Source organism: Typopeltis vanoorti, chromosome 3 (genome assembly GCF_054136105.1).
Source record: "Typopeltis vanoorti isolate ZY-2024b chromosome 3, IOZ_Tvanoo_1.0, whole genome shotgun sequence".
In the NCBI taxonomy this organism is placed as follows: Eukaryota; Metazoa; Arthropoda; class Arachnida; order Uropygi; family Thelyphonidae; genus Typopeltis; species Typopeltis vanoorti.
In genome coordinates, this window is record NC_143551.1 from 84,003,763 (window position 1) to 84,025,533 (window position 21,771).

General features: G+C 36.0%; 1 protein-coding gene across 2 annotated transcripts in view; it reads left to right on the forward strand.

Moving 5' to 3' along the window:
* LOC150108339 (zinc finger protein 277-like) overlaps positions 1 to 21,771 on the forward strand; it is a 195,674-nt gene that overhangs the window by 117,766 nt on the left and 56,137 nt on the right. For both annotated transcript variants that reach the window (XM_090415747.1, XM_090415746.1), the window contains exons 8-9: positions 11,569 to 11,701; positions 13,751 to 13,824. In XM_090415747.1, the coding sequence (XP_090271873.1) occupies positions 11,569 to 11,701; positions 13,751 to 13,824 (207 nt within the window). The remainder of the gene's footprint in view (positions 1 to 11,568; positions 11,702 to 13,750; positions 13,825 to 21,771) is intronic.

Genomic DNA, 21,771 nt, shown 5'->3' on the forward strand with positions numbered 1-21,771 from the left:
CAGCTGAGCAGGCATAATGATTAATAAAATCAACAAAGGTGCAGCTGACAGGATTTTTGTTAAATAACTGGGACAGCTGAGCAGACATAATCATAAAATATAAACGAAACTGACAGCCCAGTTGGAAAAAAAAGTAGAAGGCAGAGACCATAACATTGTAACTTGGTAAGCAGGCCTCTATGCTAAACTCAATCAAATGCCCTAGAATTTTAAAAAAGTGATGTACATAAGTTTCTTCAAACTTTCATATGTCCAAAGCTAAATAAGGTTTGTTAGAAGAGATGCTGTGGATCAAGAGTGGTAGAATCTGTATTGGCGATTGCTGCTGTTGAACTTCTGCACTATTATAAGTAAGATTAAAGTGTGAACAGCAGGATAATAGTTTGTTCTCTGACTTTTATTCTTTTTTTTTTTAATTGGCTGAATCAGCTTTCACTATAGAGAACATCTAAGACCACAGGAATGTTCGCTATAGTGAATAGTTTGCCAAAGTTAATTTTCCTTAGAATAGCATTGTGCCTATAGGACCCTGATTGGACTTTTGGGTAGTTTGTTATGGAAAGGAAGTTAACTAATTATATTCACTACAGTGAGAGTTGCTTATATAGACTTTTTTCCGTGCTTTTGAGTAAATGCATATCAGTATGACAGCTATAGACAATACAGAATTAGTGTTAATTCTAGAGGTGAAATTTTGGGCTCTGTTATTTTTTTTTGGAGAGGAGTACTGTTTGGATTGGATGACTTGTTGGTATCCAAGTTATTAAGGATTCTTTTGATGCTTTCCTGACATAAGACATAATTTTTGGTCTGGTTGGCTGGATGGCATATCCATTCTCCAACCAGCAGCTGGCTGTAGGTTCAAATCCCAGTTTAATCACAGATATATGGAAATGTCTTTAGGTTGTACTTGAATTTCATCACCCAGTGTGAGACCACCACACTGTTTATTGGTGGCTTGAAGAAGTTTCATATTTTCATGTTAGGCCAGACCTAACACATCATGTTAGGTCTGGCCTAACATGATATGTTAGTCTGAAATAATGTGGTTTCTACAGTCGATTTTCTCGAGTATTTATTGAGTATTTGAAATTGAAAATCAAACTCACTTCCTTTCATGGATAAACTTGTCAATGTCTTCCCTCATGCAGTCGATCCTTCACTATCTACTCACTGACTTGCCATTAGGTACATATTGTGTGTGTGTAGAGTGGATTTATTGCTCATGAAAGATAAGTAACTTTTCGTATTTTATTTGATAATATTAGGTTAACGTATTGTAGTTTTTGTTTTAAATGGGTGTGGGATTGACTGAGCTATTTAGTTTGCAAGTAAACTTATTTTTTTTGTTTAAATACAATATTGCTGCCATATGCACCAATGCAATGAACAATGGTGGCAAAGACACATTTTCAGGTGATTTGAATTTGCAGGATTTTATTCAGTGCAGTGTGTGTGAAATGTATTTGTCGAGAAAATTAAAGGATAAGTGAAAGAAAATTAAAACTAGAGAGAGAGAGAGTGTGTATTAAGTGTTCCAAAAGTGAGTGTCTGTTAGGTGACGAAAATGCAGCAAATATTAGTATCGATGGTACCAAAAGTAGGATAGAAAATGATGTTATTAATGTAGAACATGCAGCTGTGGAAATAGAGGAGAACAAAATGGACATTAATAAAGAAATGTACACTTAAATGTTATTTTTCATAGGATAAAGTGCAAAACTGAAAAATTGCAGAAGTGGCAAGAGATTAGCAGGGTTGAAAAAAAGAAAGAATCAGGTGGTCTGAAGGAATAATAAAGACCAACCGAACAAACAAGAAACACAAGTTGAGAAAATTATTTAGGAAATTATTTAGGAAATAATTTTCTCCTTAACTTATTTAGGAAATAATTTTCTCAGTGATCAGGGAAGTGCTTAATGAAAGTGTGACAAAATTGTGTTTCTCGGGTGCAAAAATAAAGAATATTAGCCAATACATATGAATGCAAAAAGGTAAGTCGAAGGAAATGATTATCTTGGTTGGTACAAATGATTTGAGAGGCAACAAGTATTCTATGAGGGAGGATGTAAAGGAGTTGTTAGAAGAGGCAAAACTGATGAGTGAGAAAGTGAAGATAAGTCTCCTACCACACTATGACAGTGGCAAAATGAGGAGGAGAACATTGGTAGCTAATGAATCTATATATAGATGGTGCAGAAGAAATGATATTCGATTTGTGGATCTGTTGTCTGTGTTGACGGAAAGAAGGATTTGCACAATGCCGGTGGACTTCATCTAAATGGTTTTAGTGTCTATAGAGAGAGAGAGAGAGAAGTTTGTTCACTGAGCATACTGAAGCGCAAATTCAGGAAAACTTAAGCAATTAGGGTGGAAGTGAGTGAGTTTGCGTGAAGGCACCCATGAAGCAAAAATATTGAGTAGGGCAGTCAATTCATGAAATAAAGGTGGATGGGGCAACCATCCACCTTTTATTTCATATTTTCAGAGAAGATAGGATGGGGTTATACAATTCATCTAATGAGAGGAGATGAATTGTAGCCAAAAGGAATAGGAGATAGGTGGGAGGAACAGCCAACCTCCCAACAAATTATTATAATAATTTGTTGGGAGGTTGGCTGTTCATTTGAAGCTGTCTGGTGTAAGATTAATGCCAGTAAGACAAAATATAGACTTGATTGTTGCTTTAAGCCAGGGGGGTTTACGGATGATCTGGAAGACATGCATCAGCAAATTAGTACAATAAGCACAGGTCATGTGATTATTATGGAGGACTTCGACTGGGAAGAAGAAAGGTCATGTGGCAGGAAGGAAATAGAATTTATACATGTACCAAGAGATAATTACTTAAGGCAGCATGTGATGGAGGGGGAACTAGGGGTAGAAAAGTACTGGACCTGGTCATAGGATCAGAAGAGCTATCCATAACCAAGGTGACCATATTGCCTCTGATTCGTAAAAGTGACTTCCTTTGAGAAATTATAAAACATGAGGAATATTCCTACAAGGAAAGAAGGATATATCTGGAACTACAAGGCAGGTTATTATGATAAGCTTAGGAAGAAGCTTAAATCTGTGCCATGGTATAAAATACTGCAGGGTAAGGATGTTAGTAGTTCATGGGATATAGTTAAAGGTCATCTAGAGGAAGCAATATAAATTGTATACCTCAGGTAAGGAAAGTTAATCAGGTAGGAATTAGATGGATGAGTAATATCATTAAGCACGAGCTGCATAAGAAGAAAATGCTGTGGAGGGTATAAAGAGAAAGGTGACGAGCAAACTCATGAACAGTACAAGCCTCAAGGAGAAAAGGTGACTAGCATTGCAAGGAAAGCAAAATCAGATTTTGAGAAAAATCTAGCCACGCAGGCCAAAGTAAATCCCAAAGAGTTCTTTTATTATGTGGCAGGTAAGAGGAAGAATGACTATGAAAGATTAACCTTAATGAGTGATGATGGTCACAAGGAGACAGAAGCAGATAAAATAGTTGAGTTACTGAGTGACCACTTTGCATGGGTATATCATCCTAGTTGGGGTTACTGCTTTAACATATGTGACTCGATACTAATGTGGGAACAGAGGTGAATGAATTGGAGGTTCTTAGGATATTGCAGAATCTCAATATAAATACAGCTGTGGGATTACATGAGATATCAGCTAGAGTTTTGCAAGAATGTGCAAGGAACTGTGATGCCTCTGACTAGGCTCTTAATTTAAGTCTCAGTTCTTGTTTAATTTGTACATAAATGACATAGGAAATATCCAGTTGTTTGCTGATGATGCAAAATGAGTTTGAGTAATAGTTAATCAAAGCTATGTGGAAAGCTTGCAGGACGATTTAAATAAGTTGTATGGGCTATAGATAATGGGTGCCGGTTTAATGTGGAGAAATTTAAAGTTATGCATTATGGGATAAATAGATTAGAAGCCGTGTATCATATTATTGCCACTGTACTCCAGGAAATAGATGAAGCTAGAGATTTAGGGGGTGGTGGTAGACAGAGAGTTAAAGTTTAGAGAACATATTGCTAAGGTTGCTAATTTAGCCAATAAGTTTACTTGGCTATTGAAGAACACATTAACAAGTAAAGATTAGGAAGTTGTTATTCCTCTTTATAAGGCCTCGATACACCCATATCTGGATTACTGTGCTAGCCTGGGCACATGGGTTTCTTGGGGATGAGGAACAGTGGTGAAGATTCAGAGGTGAGTGGCCTGTGGAATGTTCCCTATGAGGATAGATTGAGGGTGTGTGAATTACAGAAGTTGGTTGATAGGAGAAAAAGAGGGATATGATAGGAAACATTTAAGTTCCTTAAAGGGTTTTATAGGATTGATGCAGAGGAAATGTTTCAAGGCTAGAGATCATCCCTTTAAGTTGAGTAAAGGTGTGGTTAGTTGGAATGTGAGGATGAGATTTTTTGCTTGGAGAGTTGTGAATGAGTGGAATGGGTTGCCAGATTCATTTGAGTGCTTTGTCTGCTAATGGGTTCAAGGAGAGGTATGATAGATTGGGTCTCCTGCAATGAGTCTTCAGACTCCATGGAGGTGTCTGAAGGAATGGGTTGCCAGATTCATTTGAGTGCTTTGTCTGTTAATGGGTTCAAGGAGAGGTATGATAGATTGGGTCTCCTGCAATGAGTCTTCAGACTCCATGGAGGTGTCTATAAAATAATAATAATATATGAACAAAAAAACTTGGAGTCATTAACACCTTCAAAAATAGAACTATAATAATTTGTTCTAATGAACAAGCTCTTAAATAAGAATTACAAATTATTAGCGATATGTTTATAAACAGTGGTTATAGCAAGAATACCATGAATAAAATTCTTCATAAAACATCACTGAAAAATGCAAATAACATAGATTACAGTAAAACCATAGAATCCTAAACCATTACACATTTAATGCTAATTTTCAACCACCTGTAAAATGAAAAAACATATTCAATTTCTCCAAGGATTCCCTCTCTCCCCAGCCCACCCTGGGATAACTGAATCCATTGAGTAATTTATCTTATATTGGTAAAACTGGATACCCAATTCCAATCCTTACAAAAGAATAGAAATGACACATTAAATTTTATAATTTTGGTAAAGCAGGCTTTTTGGATCGCACTCTAGAAACCCTATGACAGATTGGAAAGATATGTTCCTTAGATCATACAAAAACCTTGTATGAATGCAAATTTAAGGAAGCCTGTAAATATTTGATCAACCATCCTAATCTAAACAATAATAATGTCATAAAAATCCTAATAATTTAGATGACACACATTCAGCCCACATTAGTGCTTTCCAGTTCTCCAGCAAACCCATACTTGAGGACTCTAACTTCAGAGCTTATTGGCCACCATCTATTAGAACTTGTTGTCTTCTGGCTTAATATTCATATATCCCTTAATGATTTATAACAAATAACAGCACTCTAGCTTTGATGTAGTAAGGTTTTTTTTTTTTTTTTTTCCCACCAGATGTCAGCCGGTCAGTATTTTAGTTTATATTAAACTGAAATTTTACTCTAACATGGTAGTTGTTTTCATGATAATGAATTTTTTACCAAGACTTAGTACAGTTACTTCAGAAAGTACATCCTATTGTACCATAATTTACCTCTGCAACTGTATCTTTTTAAAGGTTTATGGTGTCAGTAGAGTTATATATACTTACTATGCTTTGGACTGTCTTAGGCTGATTTTAAGATTCTCTCTTTCTATGCCTTGGAGGGCCCACTGGCAGCATGGAGAAAATTATTATTATATAGGTATCTCCATGGAGTCAGGAGACTCAGACTATCCACACAATATCATACCTCTTCTTGAATTCATTTACAGATGAAGTACTTATAACTGAGTCAGGCAACACATTCCATTCATTCATCACTCTCCAAGCAAAATATCTAGTCCTCACATCCTTGTTAACCACACTCTTACTTAATTTCCAGGGATAACCCTTGTTCTTCCACCACTATCCCATTGCTGAAATATTTCCTCTGCATCTATCTTATAAAAACCTTTTAGTAACTTAAATGTTTCTATATTCTCTGCCTATCAACCAACCTCTGTAATCCACAAACTCTCAATCTATCAATGTAGGGAGCATTCTTTACACCATTCACGAACTTGGTCACTCACCTCTGAATCTTTTCTGCCACTTCCTTATCTTCAAGGAATCCAGGTGACCATACCTGAGTACAGTAACTTCTTTATCTCTGCATATTAGTGTGTTTTTCAATAACCAAGTAATCTACTGAACTATCTTAGACACCTTAGCAATATGCCCTCTCAACTTCAACTCTCTATCCACTAAAACTCCCAAGTCCCTAGCCTCATCAATCTCTTGGAGTACCATTCCATCAGTGTGGTACACAGCTTGTAATCTTTTAATCCCAAAATGTATAACTTTCCACATTGAACTGATAGCCATTATCTTTTGCCCATATTACGAGCATATTTAAATCATCCTGCAAGCGCTTTACATCAGCTTGGTTAATTATTGTACTACCCAACTTTGCATCATCAGCAAACAACTGAATATCTCCCTTCAAGTCATTTCCTATTTCATTTATGTACAAATTAAACAATATTGTCCAAACACAGATCCTTGAGGCACACCTCTGGTCACCTGCTTCATCCTAGACTCTACTCTTCCATACATTACTTTTTGGTATCTATCCATGAGCCATTCTCTTATTCATATTACCAGTTTGATATCCATCCCTATTTGTTCTAATTTGCATAACAGTAGTCCATGGGGGAAATCCAGTCAAAAGCCTTAGCAAAATCCAGCAGTATCACTGTGTAGTCATTCCCTTTGTCCAACTCAGCTGTCACTATATTATAAAAAGTTAATAAATTAAGGCAAGGCTGACCTTTAACAAAACCATGTTGTCCAATGCTTTTACCAACACTCCCAAGATGGTGATTGGTCTGTAATTTGCTACTGCAGTCTTATGCAAAGGAACTATTTTACCTTACTTCCACTCACTAGGGACCACGCCAGAGCTCAAACTTAAGTTAAATAGCCAAGTAAGAGGCATTAAGAATTCCTTTGCACATTGACATAATACCTGAGCTGATATTCCTCCAAACCTACAGAAATATTTGTATTTAAAATCTGCAATATCCTAAGTACCTGTGTTTCATTAACTTCAATTCTCATATCAGTTATTGTTACAGAAGACACAGTAATATCCTCACTCGGGTATAGACTTTTGAAAAGTGATCACTCAGTAAAAATTCTTTGGAATTTCCTTTGACTTGCTTGGCTAAGATCTTCTGATAATCTGATTTAGCCTTCCTTACTATGCTGGTAACGTGAGCTTTGTACTGCTTGTGAGTGTACTGATCACCTTTCTCTTTGTAAATTCACCATAACATTTTCTTTTTTTGCAGATCATGCCTAATAGTACTTCTCATCCATCTAACGCCTATCTTATTTATCTTCCTGACCATGGGAGTACATTCCGATATTGCTTCCCTCAGATACCTGCTGATTATATCTGATGGACTGCTTACATCTTTCCTCTGCAATTTTTTTATGCCATGGGATGGCTATAAGCTGCCTCCAAAGCTTGTTATAATTATCTAATCTGCAGTACTGTATATACCCCTTCTTAAAAGAGAAAAACTACAAATTTTGCATGGTCACTCTCACCAACTTTAGGTAATGTGGACACCTTACTTATGCATAAGTTACCAGAGGATGACTTCTCGAATCCCCAGGTCTGAAGTTGTATAGCACAGGATATTGTTGAGGCTTAGGTCTTTTCTGTTCCTACATATGAAACCATAATATATAGCATTGTTTATGTACGAAGTTAGAAAATAAATAAATTTACAAATTTTCATGGATGGGAGTTATGTAATAAATAGATCAGAGGAGTAAGAGGCATGTGATCAGCCCTTCTTGGTACTGAGAAGTGATTGCCTCTGGTTTGCTAATAAAATAGCCAGAGAAGAAGACTAATACAAGGATGTCAGTCTTAGTTTTCCATGATTTTATAATGCCATAATCTGGATGTGTAAAATAGATAGAAAGTAGAAGTTTTTCTTAATACCTTGGTGAGCAGTCAGAAAAGCTCAGCTGTAGGAGGCAAGTTGAGCCTAGAAGTTCAGTTATTTGAGCAGGTATTTGATCTAGAGAGCAGAAATAATACTATAGTGGTTTGCCATTGAAGCCTTCCCCACAAAAGAAACATATATTCTATGAATTTCTTTCAGTGGGATGCCAAATACATACCGTTCCTCCTCCATTTGAGGATACCACAGTAAAACAGTTCCATGAGCCAGATGCTAGATAGTACACAGGCCTGAATTTATGGTAACATGGATTATGAGGCTTCCTGATCAGATTGCTAGATATTGCTCAATTGTGCCTGGAGGGAGACTAAGGAGTGGAGTGTGGTTATATGTGGGGGACACTGTCAAGACCATGTCGGTTATGGATGGAGACTGGATGCTTTGCGTGGTCAAGTATTCCAACTGTGAAGGGATACCTATTTTGAGTTTATTTCTTCTCACAAAGCCAAAACACCAATTTAGGACAAAACATAGCATTAACCACCTTTAACCACCTCGGTTATTGACACTATTGTGGCTTCCTTGAATAAACGATCTGTAGTCGTCATCGAGATATGGCAGGGAGCTGTTTTGCCACTCTATCGTGTGGTTAGATGTACAGAAATGATGTGCTAAGCTGGAGGAGATACTTCTGTTGTGGTTTACATCACATCATGTTCTTTTTGTCTGATTTCTAAATTCCATGAAGTTTGTCCGATGTAGGCAAGACCACAGGAGCAGGGAATGTAACATACTCCTGGATATTTGTAGAAAGGTACCTTATCTTTTGGGGGATCCTAAAACTTGTCTGATGCTGGTGGTTGGTTTGAAGACCACTTTTCTTATCAAATAGCAAGAATACTCTTAGTATTCTTGCTATTTGATAAGAAATTGACTTGATGAAAGGGATCACTACAGTAGAAATGTGCTGGGAGTTTGATTCTTCTTGTCTGGAGTTGTCACTGTATAGATATTTTTTATGATATTTTGAGGATATCCATTTTGTTATAATGCGTTGGCTATTAGTGAGAGTTCAGTCTGAGTATCCACCTCTTCAGATATAAACTTTCTGGCCTTATATTTCAACATGTAGATAATGCTCAATTTGTGTGTCTTGTGATGGTTTGAAGTATAATGAAGATATCTTCCAGTATCTCTGGGCTTTCTGTAAATAGATAATTTGACACTGTTTGATTGTTTCTTTATCTACAATTCTTGAATAAACGACTACAGACATCGTTTATTCAAGGAAGCCACAATAGTGTCAATAACCGACGGAAACCTCAACAGATATCAGGGTGTAATTCTAACCAGTTCGTGAAAAAACCTTATCCTCTCTCTTAATCAAGCTGAACTACAACTAGCCAGTAATCACATTACACGTTTACAACAAACACGCATGCGTGATAATGAATAAGAACAATAAGTCCTCTCTGTCACGCAAACGTGTAACCTTAGCTACTAGTTGGTTTACAACGTTTTTTATGTTCCTTTCAATTTGCATTTACTAGTTTTTACGTCTTTCCATAAACGCTTTGATAAAGTCAGACAGTCTGCTGGCGAAACTGGTAGGCTATAATATAAGTTTGTTTTTATGGTCAGCATTAATAAAATTCTATTTTAATTATAAACGACCAAATATGTTTAGTTTAAACAGTTTAATGAAACACAAAGTTCTGTGCTTGGGAAGAGAAAAATGCAGAAAGGCCAATCTTTTCACTGTATCCCTTTTCACCAATCTACCAGTAGAAGAGTTAATAAACATCATCCAAGATCTTTTTCCTCTAGACATCACACAGATGTTTAGACACTGCCTTCAATCTAATTTCTTCAAGGTTAACAACATCATATACCAACAATTAGAAGGCTTAGCAATGAGAAGCCCACTATCACCATCTTGTGCAGACCTTTTCATGGAAAAACTTGAAAAAGAAATTCTCTCCACCATCTACATGGTGGAGATATGTTGACGATATCTTCATTATATGGCAAGACAGCTTAGAAAACCTAAAATCGTTTGTGGATAAAATCAACTCAATACATAACAAGATAAAATTCACTCTGGAAGTGGAAAACAACAACCAACTGCATTTTTTAGACATCTTGATAAAGAAACAATCAAACAGTGTCAAATTATCTATTTACAGAAAGCCCAGAGATACTGGAAGATATCTTCATTATACTTCAAACCATCACAAGACACACAAACTGAGCATTATCCACATGTTGAAATATAAGGCCAGAAAGTTTATATCCGAAGAGAAGGATACTCAGACTGAACTCTCACTAATAGCCAATGCATTATCACAAAATGGATATCCTCAAAACATCATAAAAAATATCTATACAGTGACAACCCCAGACAAGAAGAATCACACTCCCAGCATATTTCTACCATAGTGATCCCTTTCATTCAGTCAATTTCTTATCAAATAGCAAGAATACTAAGAGCCTACAACATCAGAGTGGTCTTCAAACCAACCACCAGCATCAGACAAGTTTTAGGATCCCCAAAAAGATAAGGTACCTTTCTACAAATGTCCAGGAGTATATTACATTCCCTGCTCCTGTGGTCTTGCCTACATCGGACAAACTTCACGGAGTTTAGAAATCAGACAAAAAGAACATGTTGGTGATGTAAACCACAACAGAAGTATCTCTTCCGGCTTAGCACATCATTTCTGTACATCTAACCACATGATAGAGTGGCAAAACAGCTCCATGCCATACGACTACAGACATTGTTTATTCAAGGAAGCCACAATAGTGTCAATAACCGACGGAAACCTCAACAGATATCAGGGTGTAATTCTAAACAGTTCGTGAAAAAACCTTATCCTCTCTCTTAATCAAGCTGAACTACAGCTAGCCAGTAATCACATTACACGTTTACAACAAACACGCATGCGTGATAATGAATAAGAACAATAAGTCCTCTCTGTCACGCGAACGTGTAACCTTAGCTACTAGTTGGTTTACAACGTTTTTTATGTTCCTTTCAATTTGCATTTACTAGTTTTTACATCTTTCCATAAACGCCTTGATAAAGCCAGACAGTCTGCTGGCGAAACTGGTAGGCTATAATATAAGTTTGTTTTTATGGTCAGCATTAATAAAATTGTATTTTAGGTGATATGATTGTTAACTCCTATTACGAGAATTATGTTGTAGTATTTGTAGTGGATCAGTAGTCACCAAAGAAATAGTTTGTTATAATTTTTGTTGTAGTGAATGGTTTTCAGCAATAAATTTCCTTTGAAGTAGGACTAGAACTGATATTATTGGGCTTTGGCTAGGACACTTTTCAGTAGTTAGTTATTATGAACAAGGTTTTTTTTTTTTATTTTATTATTATTTTTTTTAATAATACTGTAGTTTAACTGAAGTAAAAATATGTGGTATATGAGACATTGAAAAACTACACTATAATATACTATTAATTTAATGAAGATTTGTTTCAGCATTTAAGTAGATTTAAATTACAGTATTGGTTTATTTTTCAGATTGCAATGCTTATACTGTGAAAAGTTATTCAAAGATTGGATGGCATTAAAGGAACATATGAGAAAGAAACATCATAAAAGAATAAATCCTAAGAATACAGAATATGACAAATTCTACATTGTAAATTATCTGGTAAGTGTAGTAGTTATCACTGCATTCTATATTTAGATTGCCATTACCTATACAAACAACACTTTTGGATATAACCCAGTTGTTAAAATGTCTCCATATTTGTTGGAAGTTTTTTTCACTTGGTTATACTTTAAATTAAAGATACCAAGAAATTATATACTTGATTTAATCCTTTATCCAAGTGTTAGGGAATATTTTTTAGGGAATATTTGATGGAGAAGGCTGTTTCACAGAACTGAGATGTTAATGGAATGAAGGATGCATGAGAGTAGTAAGTTCAATGAGTCAGCATTTCAACTGTAAAAAAGATATTATTGTAGATTTAACTGAAATGGGGGATAAGATGAATGCCAGTTCCACTGTTGAACAATACCCATACATAGAAGAGACATAATGTAGAAACTGTTTCTGCAATTGATTGAAGAGAGACTGTGAGAGATGAAATCATAAATCAACCAAACTGCTGTCTTCTGAACAGCATCAAGAATTTTTTAAGAGATAGTAGGTGCGTGCACCACCACCACCACCACCCCAAATGTGAGAGCAGTATTCCAGTCTTATGTGGATTTCAGATTTGTACAAAGTAACTGGACAGATGAAAATTATCATCTTGAGTGAAAAAGAATGCCAAGTTTTTTGGAAGCTGAAGATGTTTTAGAAGTGATGTGCTTATGCCAGAAAAAGCTATGGAGTGAGAGTGAGTCCAAGAAGAGATCTAATCTTTGCTGTTGTATTATCAAAGTCATCGGGGAGGAGAACTAAGGGTTTTATGCAAGAAAAAAGACAGAACTATGTTTTCGAAACATGAAGATGACTAAGTAGTTATCTCCCCATTGAAGAATAGCCTAGAGATCAATGTTTAGGTCTAGGTCACATTGTAGATGATCTTGAAATGTTTAAACACTACAAGATGTGTTGTATGTGTAAGATGAGTGTGGTGAGTGCTATCATCAGCAAAACTGTGAAAAGGATTGAGATCATTTGAGAGAAGATCATTTATGAGCAAGAAAGCAGGTAAAATAACAGCCCTGAGGTAAACCCTCATTAGTAGGGATATCTCAAAAGGAAACTTCCTCCACCATTACCTGATAGAACACTGACAATCCAGTTACAAATGTAATAAAACATCATGAGACTGAAATATCCTGAGAAGCATTCAATGCCAAATCCACTCAGATACCTTAGAAATGTCAAGTGCAACAACAAAGGTTTCTCCAAACCTTTCCATGGCACATGTTAAGAGGTGGGTGATGTAGGCAAGGAAATCTGTTGTGAATTTTAATTGGTAAAATCCATATCAGTAGTCATTAGTTGATTAGTTTGCAGTACTCTTATCATCCATACTGGTAGCACATTCTATTCATTCACTATACTCCATGCAAAAAAAAATCTGTTTTTCACTCCCTCTCACCCACATAACCCTTATACAGCTTCTAGCTGTGGCCTGTTGTTCTCCCACTACCTATTACCCTGTGCAGTATTTCTTCTACAGCTTATCTGTAAGAGCAGAAATACTGCACAGAGTAATAGGCCCTATTTCCCCTACAGATAAGTTTCTCTAACCAACTTGTATGTCTCAATCATATTACCTCCTCCTCTTGTCCCAGCTTTTCCCTGCCAGTAAAACATACATTCCATCAATCCTTTCTCATATTTGACATACCACAGTCATACTCAAGACTGTCTAATGTTATTTAACACCTATATCCAGGCAACTAGATCTGTACCCTAAAATCCTCCTATCCCTACATAGCTATGGCCAAGTGGATAGTATCTCCTCTCTTCAGAAAGCAGGTTTTTGGTTTGAATCCTATTGTAGATGTGGATATTTGTGAATGTGTTCAGCTGAGGAATAAATTTCATTGCCTAGAATAGGCAATGAAATTGTATCTTAACCTGAAAGTGTATATAATCTTTCTGGGGGTGGGATTCATTCTTAATAGAATTCAGTTGCTACATTAAAAAATCCTCTGAATTTATTATAACTTTTATAGATCAATGGTTTTTCTTAAATAAATGTCAAAAATAATTAATTTTTCTATAATTCAGGAATTAGGGAAGAATTGGGAAGCTGTAGAGAATGAAGATGATAGAGAGATACATGATGAAGAGGCAAAAGATAAGTATGTACCTTTATTGAATGCTTGTTCCTGACAGAGGATTAACATTATTAGGAGAGTATGAGAACTCTGTAATTATGGGAGATAAAAAATTAATTAAAGAGAATAAAAGTAGTAAGCATATACTATACTTAATCCCAGTGATAAAGACCTCTTGCAAAAATCTTCTAATTCTTTTGTAAATTATTTACAGTTTTACTGCCATCTTAGGTGAATACACATTTTATTAAGAAACATCTTCCCGAGTCTGCTCTCCAGCCAAAAAAGGCTGCGGGCATGGATGTTTGAGATTCTCTGTGGAAATAATAGTGGTGGTTGGCGGTAGATGTTGTTAATGTAGTTGTGGTTAGTTGTAGTTGGTGCCCCTCCCTCGGTGAGTCCTTGGACTCCCTGGAGGTGTCGTGCAATAGTAATAATAATAATTTTGGAAAATAGACAACTGCAGCCACATGACTCAACATCATGTGGCTGCAGTTTGTTGTATAAATCAAGCAGACAGGCATCTGATGGTTTTGTTTTTTGTGTTTGATGCATCAGAATGGGTAAAAGCTGTGACAAGTGACTTTGAGCATCGTATAATTGTTGGTGCCAGATATGCTTGTGCCAGTATCTCAGGTCTACTCTTCTGGATTTTCCATGCAAAACAATGTTTACGGTGTACCAGGAGTGGTGTAAATACCCAGACAACTTCAAGACAACAGTAGTTCTCTGGAGGGAAACAGCTTATTGATGCACAAGGTCAGAGAGAAGGGTGGCAAGGATTGTGAAACAGAACATTATGGCCACAACCAGTCGAATCACAGTTTGGTACAACAACAGTGGGCAGAACATCCTCTCAGCACAGTTTGGCACGGATGGTGTATAGCAGCGTTTCTCAACCTTTCTAAGCCCAAGGACCATTAAAATGCCTAAAACAATTCTACAGACCACTAAATTGCAGAGGCGTAGCTGGGGGGGGATCCACTCTGGGTCGCACTTTTTTGGCGTTTAAAAAATCTTGCCATACTGTATAAAACAGCAACCAAGTGATGAAATAGACTTTGACAATGTCATCGATGATTTTGCGAACAGAAAAGCAAGAAAAATAACATTTTAGAATGTTGGAATTAAAGTTTTACTTCAAAAATAAACAGCGTTTTTAATTTATTTCCCTATATCTCATTTTGACTTTTTGTAATTTTTTTAAAAACCTATGTAGAAATTACCAACATTTCGGAAAAACTGTGCCATTTATAACATAATAAATCTAAAAAAATGTTTTGAATACATAGAGAAACATAATTAATTAAATTGGAAGTAAACGATTAAAAGTGCATCATTGAACAAACATTGAACAAAGTTTTAATTTTTATTAAACAAATAAATAATATGATATAATTATATTACTACTTACTTTTAATGAGATGGTTGAGCTTCTCATCACTTGCAGAGTTGCTTGATATCTGGTTCTATATTGGTCATCTTGAGTTGAAGATCGGCACACACACACTAAGACGATTTCTTATTTTGTTTTTACTTGAAGAAGCGATGAAAATCCTTTCTCACAAAGATAGGTTGTAGAAAACTGCTTGTCAATTTTCAATGCTGCTTCAGATAAATTGGGAAATTCACTTCTTACTGAAGGCGAGATCCAAAGTCAAGCCAAACCAAGATCACAGAATTGCATTTTAAGTCTGCTGTCACTTGAAAGCTCAATTAACTGTTCCTTTTTCGATAATGAAAGGTCGTTCTTGTGACTGCATGCCTGAAATGGATCTCGAATCCAAAGAAATTTCTTCTGAAAGTTATTCGGAAAATATGTTTCAAAATTTCGTTTCAGATTTTTGAGGTGGTCACAAACCTTTTCCAGAAACTCAGAATCAATAAAAATATCATTTTCCACTAAAAAGGATTCTAATCTTGGAAAAGATGAAAATTGTCAGTCTTTTAGTGGAAAATGATATTTTCCACTAAAAGACAATCCATAAAACCAATTTTTTCTCAAATGCCTTTATTTTGTCCTAGGCATCAAGAACAGTTAAATAATTTCCCTGAAGGGAGAGATTTAGTTCATTTAATTTCGAAAAAAATGTCTGAAAGATAGGATAGTGTTGATAACCATGCTTCATCAACAAGGAGTGATGCAAAATCAGAATTACGTTCATTTACAAATAATAAAACTTCGTGCCTTAATTGAAGTAACCTTGTTAGTACTTTGCCCCTGGAAAGCCAGCAAATTTCAGAATGAAGCCAAAGCTGTATATATTCACTGCCCATTTCATCACAGAGTACTGAAAATAACCTGTTATTTAATGGTCGAGCTTTAATAAAATTAACTAGCTTTACAGCGTTGTATAGTTTTAAATTCGGTATCATTCCTTTGGAGGCTAACGCTTCCCTTTCTATGAAACAATGCACCCATTTCATATCCGGAGCTACTTCATTGACCATAGAAACAACCCCACTATGCCTGCCTGTAAGGGCACGAGCTCCATTCAAACAGAAGTCTATACATTTTCCCCACTGCATCCCTTTGTGTATTATGTAATTATTGAGAGTGTGAAATATTTCTTCTCCAGTTGTTCGGGATGGCAAAATTCTACACAAAACAGAATATCATCATGAATGTTGTTATCATGCGCATATCTTATGTAGCCTATTAATTGCGCATCTTTTGTAATATTAGTAGTCTCGTCTATTTGTAATGCATAATAAGGGCTCTTCTTAACTCTTTTGATTAACTGAGATTCTATGTCATCTGCCATAACATTAATTCTGAGACTGACAGTGTCATTTGAATGAGTAATCAAATCAACTTGTTGCCAAACACTGTTTTTACCACATCTTTTATAGCTGAAAGTAGCAAATTTTCCCCGATAGAATGAGGTTCCCTGCTTTCGCCATGCGCAAATTTAAGTGATAGGATGCTTCCAGTGCCTTGCTATTAATGGAACCCATGGCCAAAACTATACCTTTCCCATGATTTAATGTCCCTAAGCATCGCTGAAAAAATTCAATTGGCTTATTTTTCACATCACAATGTTTAGTTTCTAAATGTCGTGGGAGTTTTGCAGGTTTCATGCACTCATTCAACAACACTTCATAACACAAAACACATTGAGGTTTCTGTTCACTTTCATCTCCACACCAAAAAATATATAAATATTGGGATTAACTCATGACACACTTTGTCCAAGTATCACTTAGCACTTCTGAAGATATACTGAACCTTGGCTGAAGGAGGGAAAGCTTCAATAATAAAAATCAATAAACAACAAGCAATTGGTTGAAATGTGTTCAGAGTTTATTTTTCACTTGGTTAGACTATAATAAATTTAATTTAATCCTTTATCCAAGTGTGAGCAAACAAAGTTTGCACCTGAAAGTATCTTCAGGACTGGGGTAAGGTGTACTTTCTCCACCTTTGCAGTTGCCTGGTATTGTACGACCTTACCCCAATCCTGAAGATACTTTCAGGTGCAAACTTTGTTTGCTCACACTTGGATAAAGGATTAAACTAAACTTATTATGGTTGAAATGTGGATAACACATTTACTTCAAATCTGACAAAACAGCAAGGGAAGGCAGAAGCAATAAAACTATATTGTTGTTCACTTCACCCCTCTTATTATTCGTCATTCTGCCCCTAAATTTGTAGCAGCAGAATGACGAAAATAAAAAGGGTGAAGTGAACAACAATAAAATGTTATTGCTTCCGCCTTTGAACATTCTGCCGCTATTTGTTGGTTTTTTAAAGTCTCCATTTGATTTCAATAATTTTTACTTACTTATTCAATTTTAATTTGTTTTGCTTGGATAATTGAAAAATATATATTTATTTAATTAATTTAAGTCTGTCTGTGGACCACCTGTTCCATCGTCAAGTTCCACAGGTTAAGAAACACTGGTGTATAGGAGCAGATGACCATCCTCGGTTTCAGTGCTGTCAGCTAAGAACAGAAAGATGAGGCTTCAATGGGCATGTGATCACTAACATTGGGCAGCTGATGACTGGAAAAATTTTACCAGGTTTTACATACTAAGTTGAATCAATGCCACAGAGAATATGCCATTTTTAAGGCAAAAGGAAGTCCCACCAGTTATTTAATGCTGTTCTTAATAAAGTGACCACTCAGTGTATATTTAATAAAAGTAATACTGTTGTCAAGGCCACCTGCAGAAGCATACATACAACGTTACACTTATAGTGTAGTGTAAAGTAAGCTAATGACTTTGTTTCTTAACCACTGAAAAATCCTATCATCTTGTTGGATTTAAAAAAAAAAAAAACACACATTACTGGTCAGTTAAAAAATAGCACAATGTCACCAAGTTAACCTAAAGTTCTGTTGTATGGAAAAATGTTTGAAATACCAGAGAACAGTCAGTAGTTAGTTGCATAGCTGCCTTGGAATTTGCACAGTCTTCTATTTCATTAACTAACATTATATTATACTTGAATATAAGTTATTTAACAAGATGAAGAAAGGCAATGATAACATAACTGGTCCTTGTTTAATGATAATTATAGGATAAAACCTGTAGAGTTTCATTTGAAATGCTTCAATTGTTTGCTGATGATGATACAAAGTTAGCACTGCTGATGTTAATTCTCTTCAGGATGATTTGAATATACTTTTGACTGGACAAAGCAGTGAGGGGTTGTAGTTTTAACAATAATAAGTGCAAGGTGTTGCATTTTTGAGTGCAGAAATATAAGGCTGTGTACAGCACTATCAATATAGTACACAGCTTTATATTTCTGCACTCCAAAATGCAACACCTTGCACTTATTCATTTTAAATGATTCAAGATTTGGGAGTGATGGTTGACAGCAGATGGAAGTTTAGAGAGCATATTGCAAGTGTTGCAAAGACATACCACCATGATAAGAAGTACACTGAAATGTAGAGATAAGGAGGTAGTTGTGCCACTATATAAAGCACTGGTCAGACCACACTTCGACTTTTGTGCTCAGATTTGGTCACCTGGATTTCATTGTGATGTGGAAATATTGGAGGGGGTCCAGAGCAAATGATTAAGACAATATCAGGACTCTGGAATGTTGGCTATAGAAAGAGAGGTTGAAGGAATGTGGATTGCAGAGTTTGGTGGATAGGAAGAAAAGATTTGATATGATGGAGACATTTAAGTTAATGAGAGGATTATAAAAAGAGCAGAAGGTGAAAAAGGAAGAACCAGAGGCCATCCCTGGAAGTTATGTAAGAGTGTGGTGAAGAAGGGCATGAGGAGTAGATTTTTTCACATGGAGAATTGTGAGTGAATGGAATGCACATGTTGTTAGTGTAGGGAATGTTAAGAATTTTAGGATTCGGTATGATAAATACGTTGTCAGTTGAAATGAACCTCCCACAACAAGTCTGCCGACTCCATGGAGGGTGCAGTAATAATAATAAATAACAGCAATAACGGTTCTTTTGTACACACTTAATTATAGTAGTAGTACTTTGCTGGCAGAAATAGAATGGCCTTGCAGAAATTTCCATAGAATCCTGCCTTTTTAAATAACATTATATTCCTTCCAAGTTTTGATAACATGCTGTAGATAAGCAGCTGTGGTAACTAAAATCATTTATGTTGAAACCCAGGCATAATCAAAGATAAATTTACATATTTATATATATATATATATATATATATATATATATATATATATATATATATATATATATATACACTGCTTGGAAATAAGTAAGTGATAATTAAGTATTTATCACTTATTTGAACTGATATGAACTTATTTCTTACTTACTTATTTCCAAGGAAATAAGTAAGTAAGAAATAAGTGATCATAGGAATGCTATGAAGGATAATATGTAAAACCAACCATTTGTTGGCCAGCATGTTGAATGCAGAGATCTGGACATTGACTAGAACACAAATCTGCACAAAAAAATTCAGAACCGAGGCTGACAACATGGGTTTCATTGCAAGACCTCAATATTCAAGTCCCACATGCAATATCATCTTCAATGGCTCAAAGAGTGTGTACAGTGGGACAGGGGAAGCTATTTTATGGAGCAGTGAATCATGCTTCTCCCTCTACCAAGCAGATGGATGGGTGTGGCAGATGTCCAGTGATTGTCTCTTACCAGAGTGTGCAATAACCCCAACTATGAAATTTGGAGGTGGCAGTGTGATGGTATGGTACTGTTTTTCCTGGTTTGGCCTCGGGCCTCTGTTTGTGGTGCCTCGGACATTGAACTCTGAGAGTTATCTGAACATTCTGGACAATGCATCCTTCTACTTTGTGGCATTTCTGTGTCTCTTTTAGCAAGACAATGCATCATGTGATAAGGCTGCTTCTATAACTGTGTAGTTTGTGGACATGAACATCCACATTTGACTGGCTTCCACAGAGACCTAATCTCAACCCTGTGGAACATCTGTGGGATGAACTAGAGCAGCATTTCCCAGATTTTTCCTACCATGGAACACATCACAAATTCTGAAATTTTCACAGAACACCTTAGTTATTTTGTAATGTATTAATAATTAATTATGGCATAATCATAAAGAGTATTAGTACACTTATGTATATGGTGTGACATGTTGACAAATATAAAATTACATTTAAATCAGTTATCAATCACTGGACTAATGAAATCTTGTAGCATATTGTAGTTTCCTCAGGCCAACATCATTATATTAATTGTGCTGATTTTCATTGATATATCCCATTCTGATCACCAAAAATTTATAATATTATTATAAATACTTACGAGGGAATGCAGACTTTTTCTCCTGTGTGCTGGTAGTTTTCCCCTCATTTTGTACATCATGGAGATCACAAACATCTTCAATAAGAGATTTTTTAACACCAAAATTAAACAAAGTCCCTTGTCTCTTATTCATATTAAAATTTAAATCTGTAGGCCTATTACTTTTAAAAAATCATGGCACTATAGTTTCGAAACAAGCACTTTCTCCCTACAATACGAACTTGCGAAGAAAGTATTCAGTATTACTAGATTTGAGAACCGGATACAGACTACCTTGATCTTTAATTTCAGTGGAAAAATTTTCTTTATACTTCCTTGCTGATTGTTCACTAACATTTGCAACACAGATATTATTTCGTTCAGTTTTGAGAACAGAGAATATGCCGCCTATTGTTGTTATTGGCTTGCAGGCAATTTTTATGACCGATCAGAAACAGCGTTATTCCCTTTCCCAAATTACTTCCATGTTTAAAAATACATGGTTGGTCACTGACATCACGGAACACTTATTCACTTTCCACGGAACACAATTTGGGAAACCCTGAACTAGAGCATCAGCTGAGATCAAGGGATATCCATCCCACAACAGTCCATGCCTACAGGAAGAATGGTCCAAAATTCCCATTGATCGTTACTGTATGCTTGTTCCTCATACTATGTTCATATTATGGTGTGTGCTTACGTCTTTTCAAGCTGTGTGTGTGTGTGTGTGTGTGTGTGTGTGTGTGTGTGTGTGTGTGTGTGTGTGTGTGTGTGTGTGTGTGTGTGTGTGTGTGTGTGTGTAAACACACATATTATATCAACCCCATGCATGCACAGTTGCAAAACATATAGCATGTCAGTGCTGTTTGTGGGAAAAATTATTATACAGGCAACTCCATAAAGTCTGTAGACTAATCATGAGAGACTCAATCTATCATACCTCTCCTTGAACTCATTAACAGACAAGGCACTCGCAACTGAATCTGGCAACCCATTCCACTCATTCACAACACTCCAAGCAAAAGATTTTGTCCTCACACCCCTACTAATCACACCTTTATTCAACTTAAAGGGAAGACCCCCCCCCCCCTTGTTCTGGATCCTCTAGCCAAGTCCTGAAACATTTCCTCTACATCAATCCTATAAAACCCTTTAAGGAACTTAAATGTTTCCTATCATATCCCTTCTTTTTCTCCTATCAACCAACTTCTGTAATCCACACACACTCTCAATCTATCCTCATAGG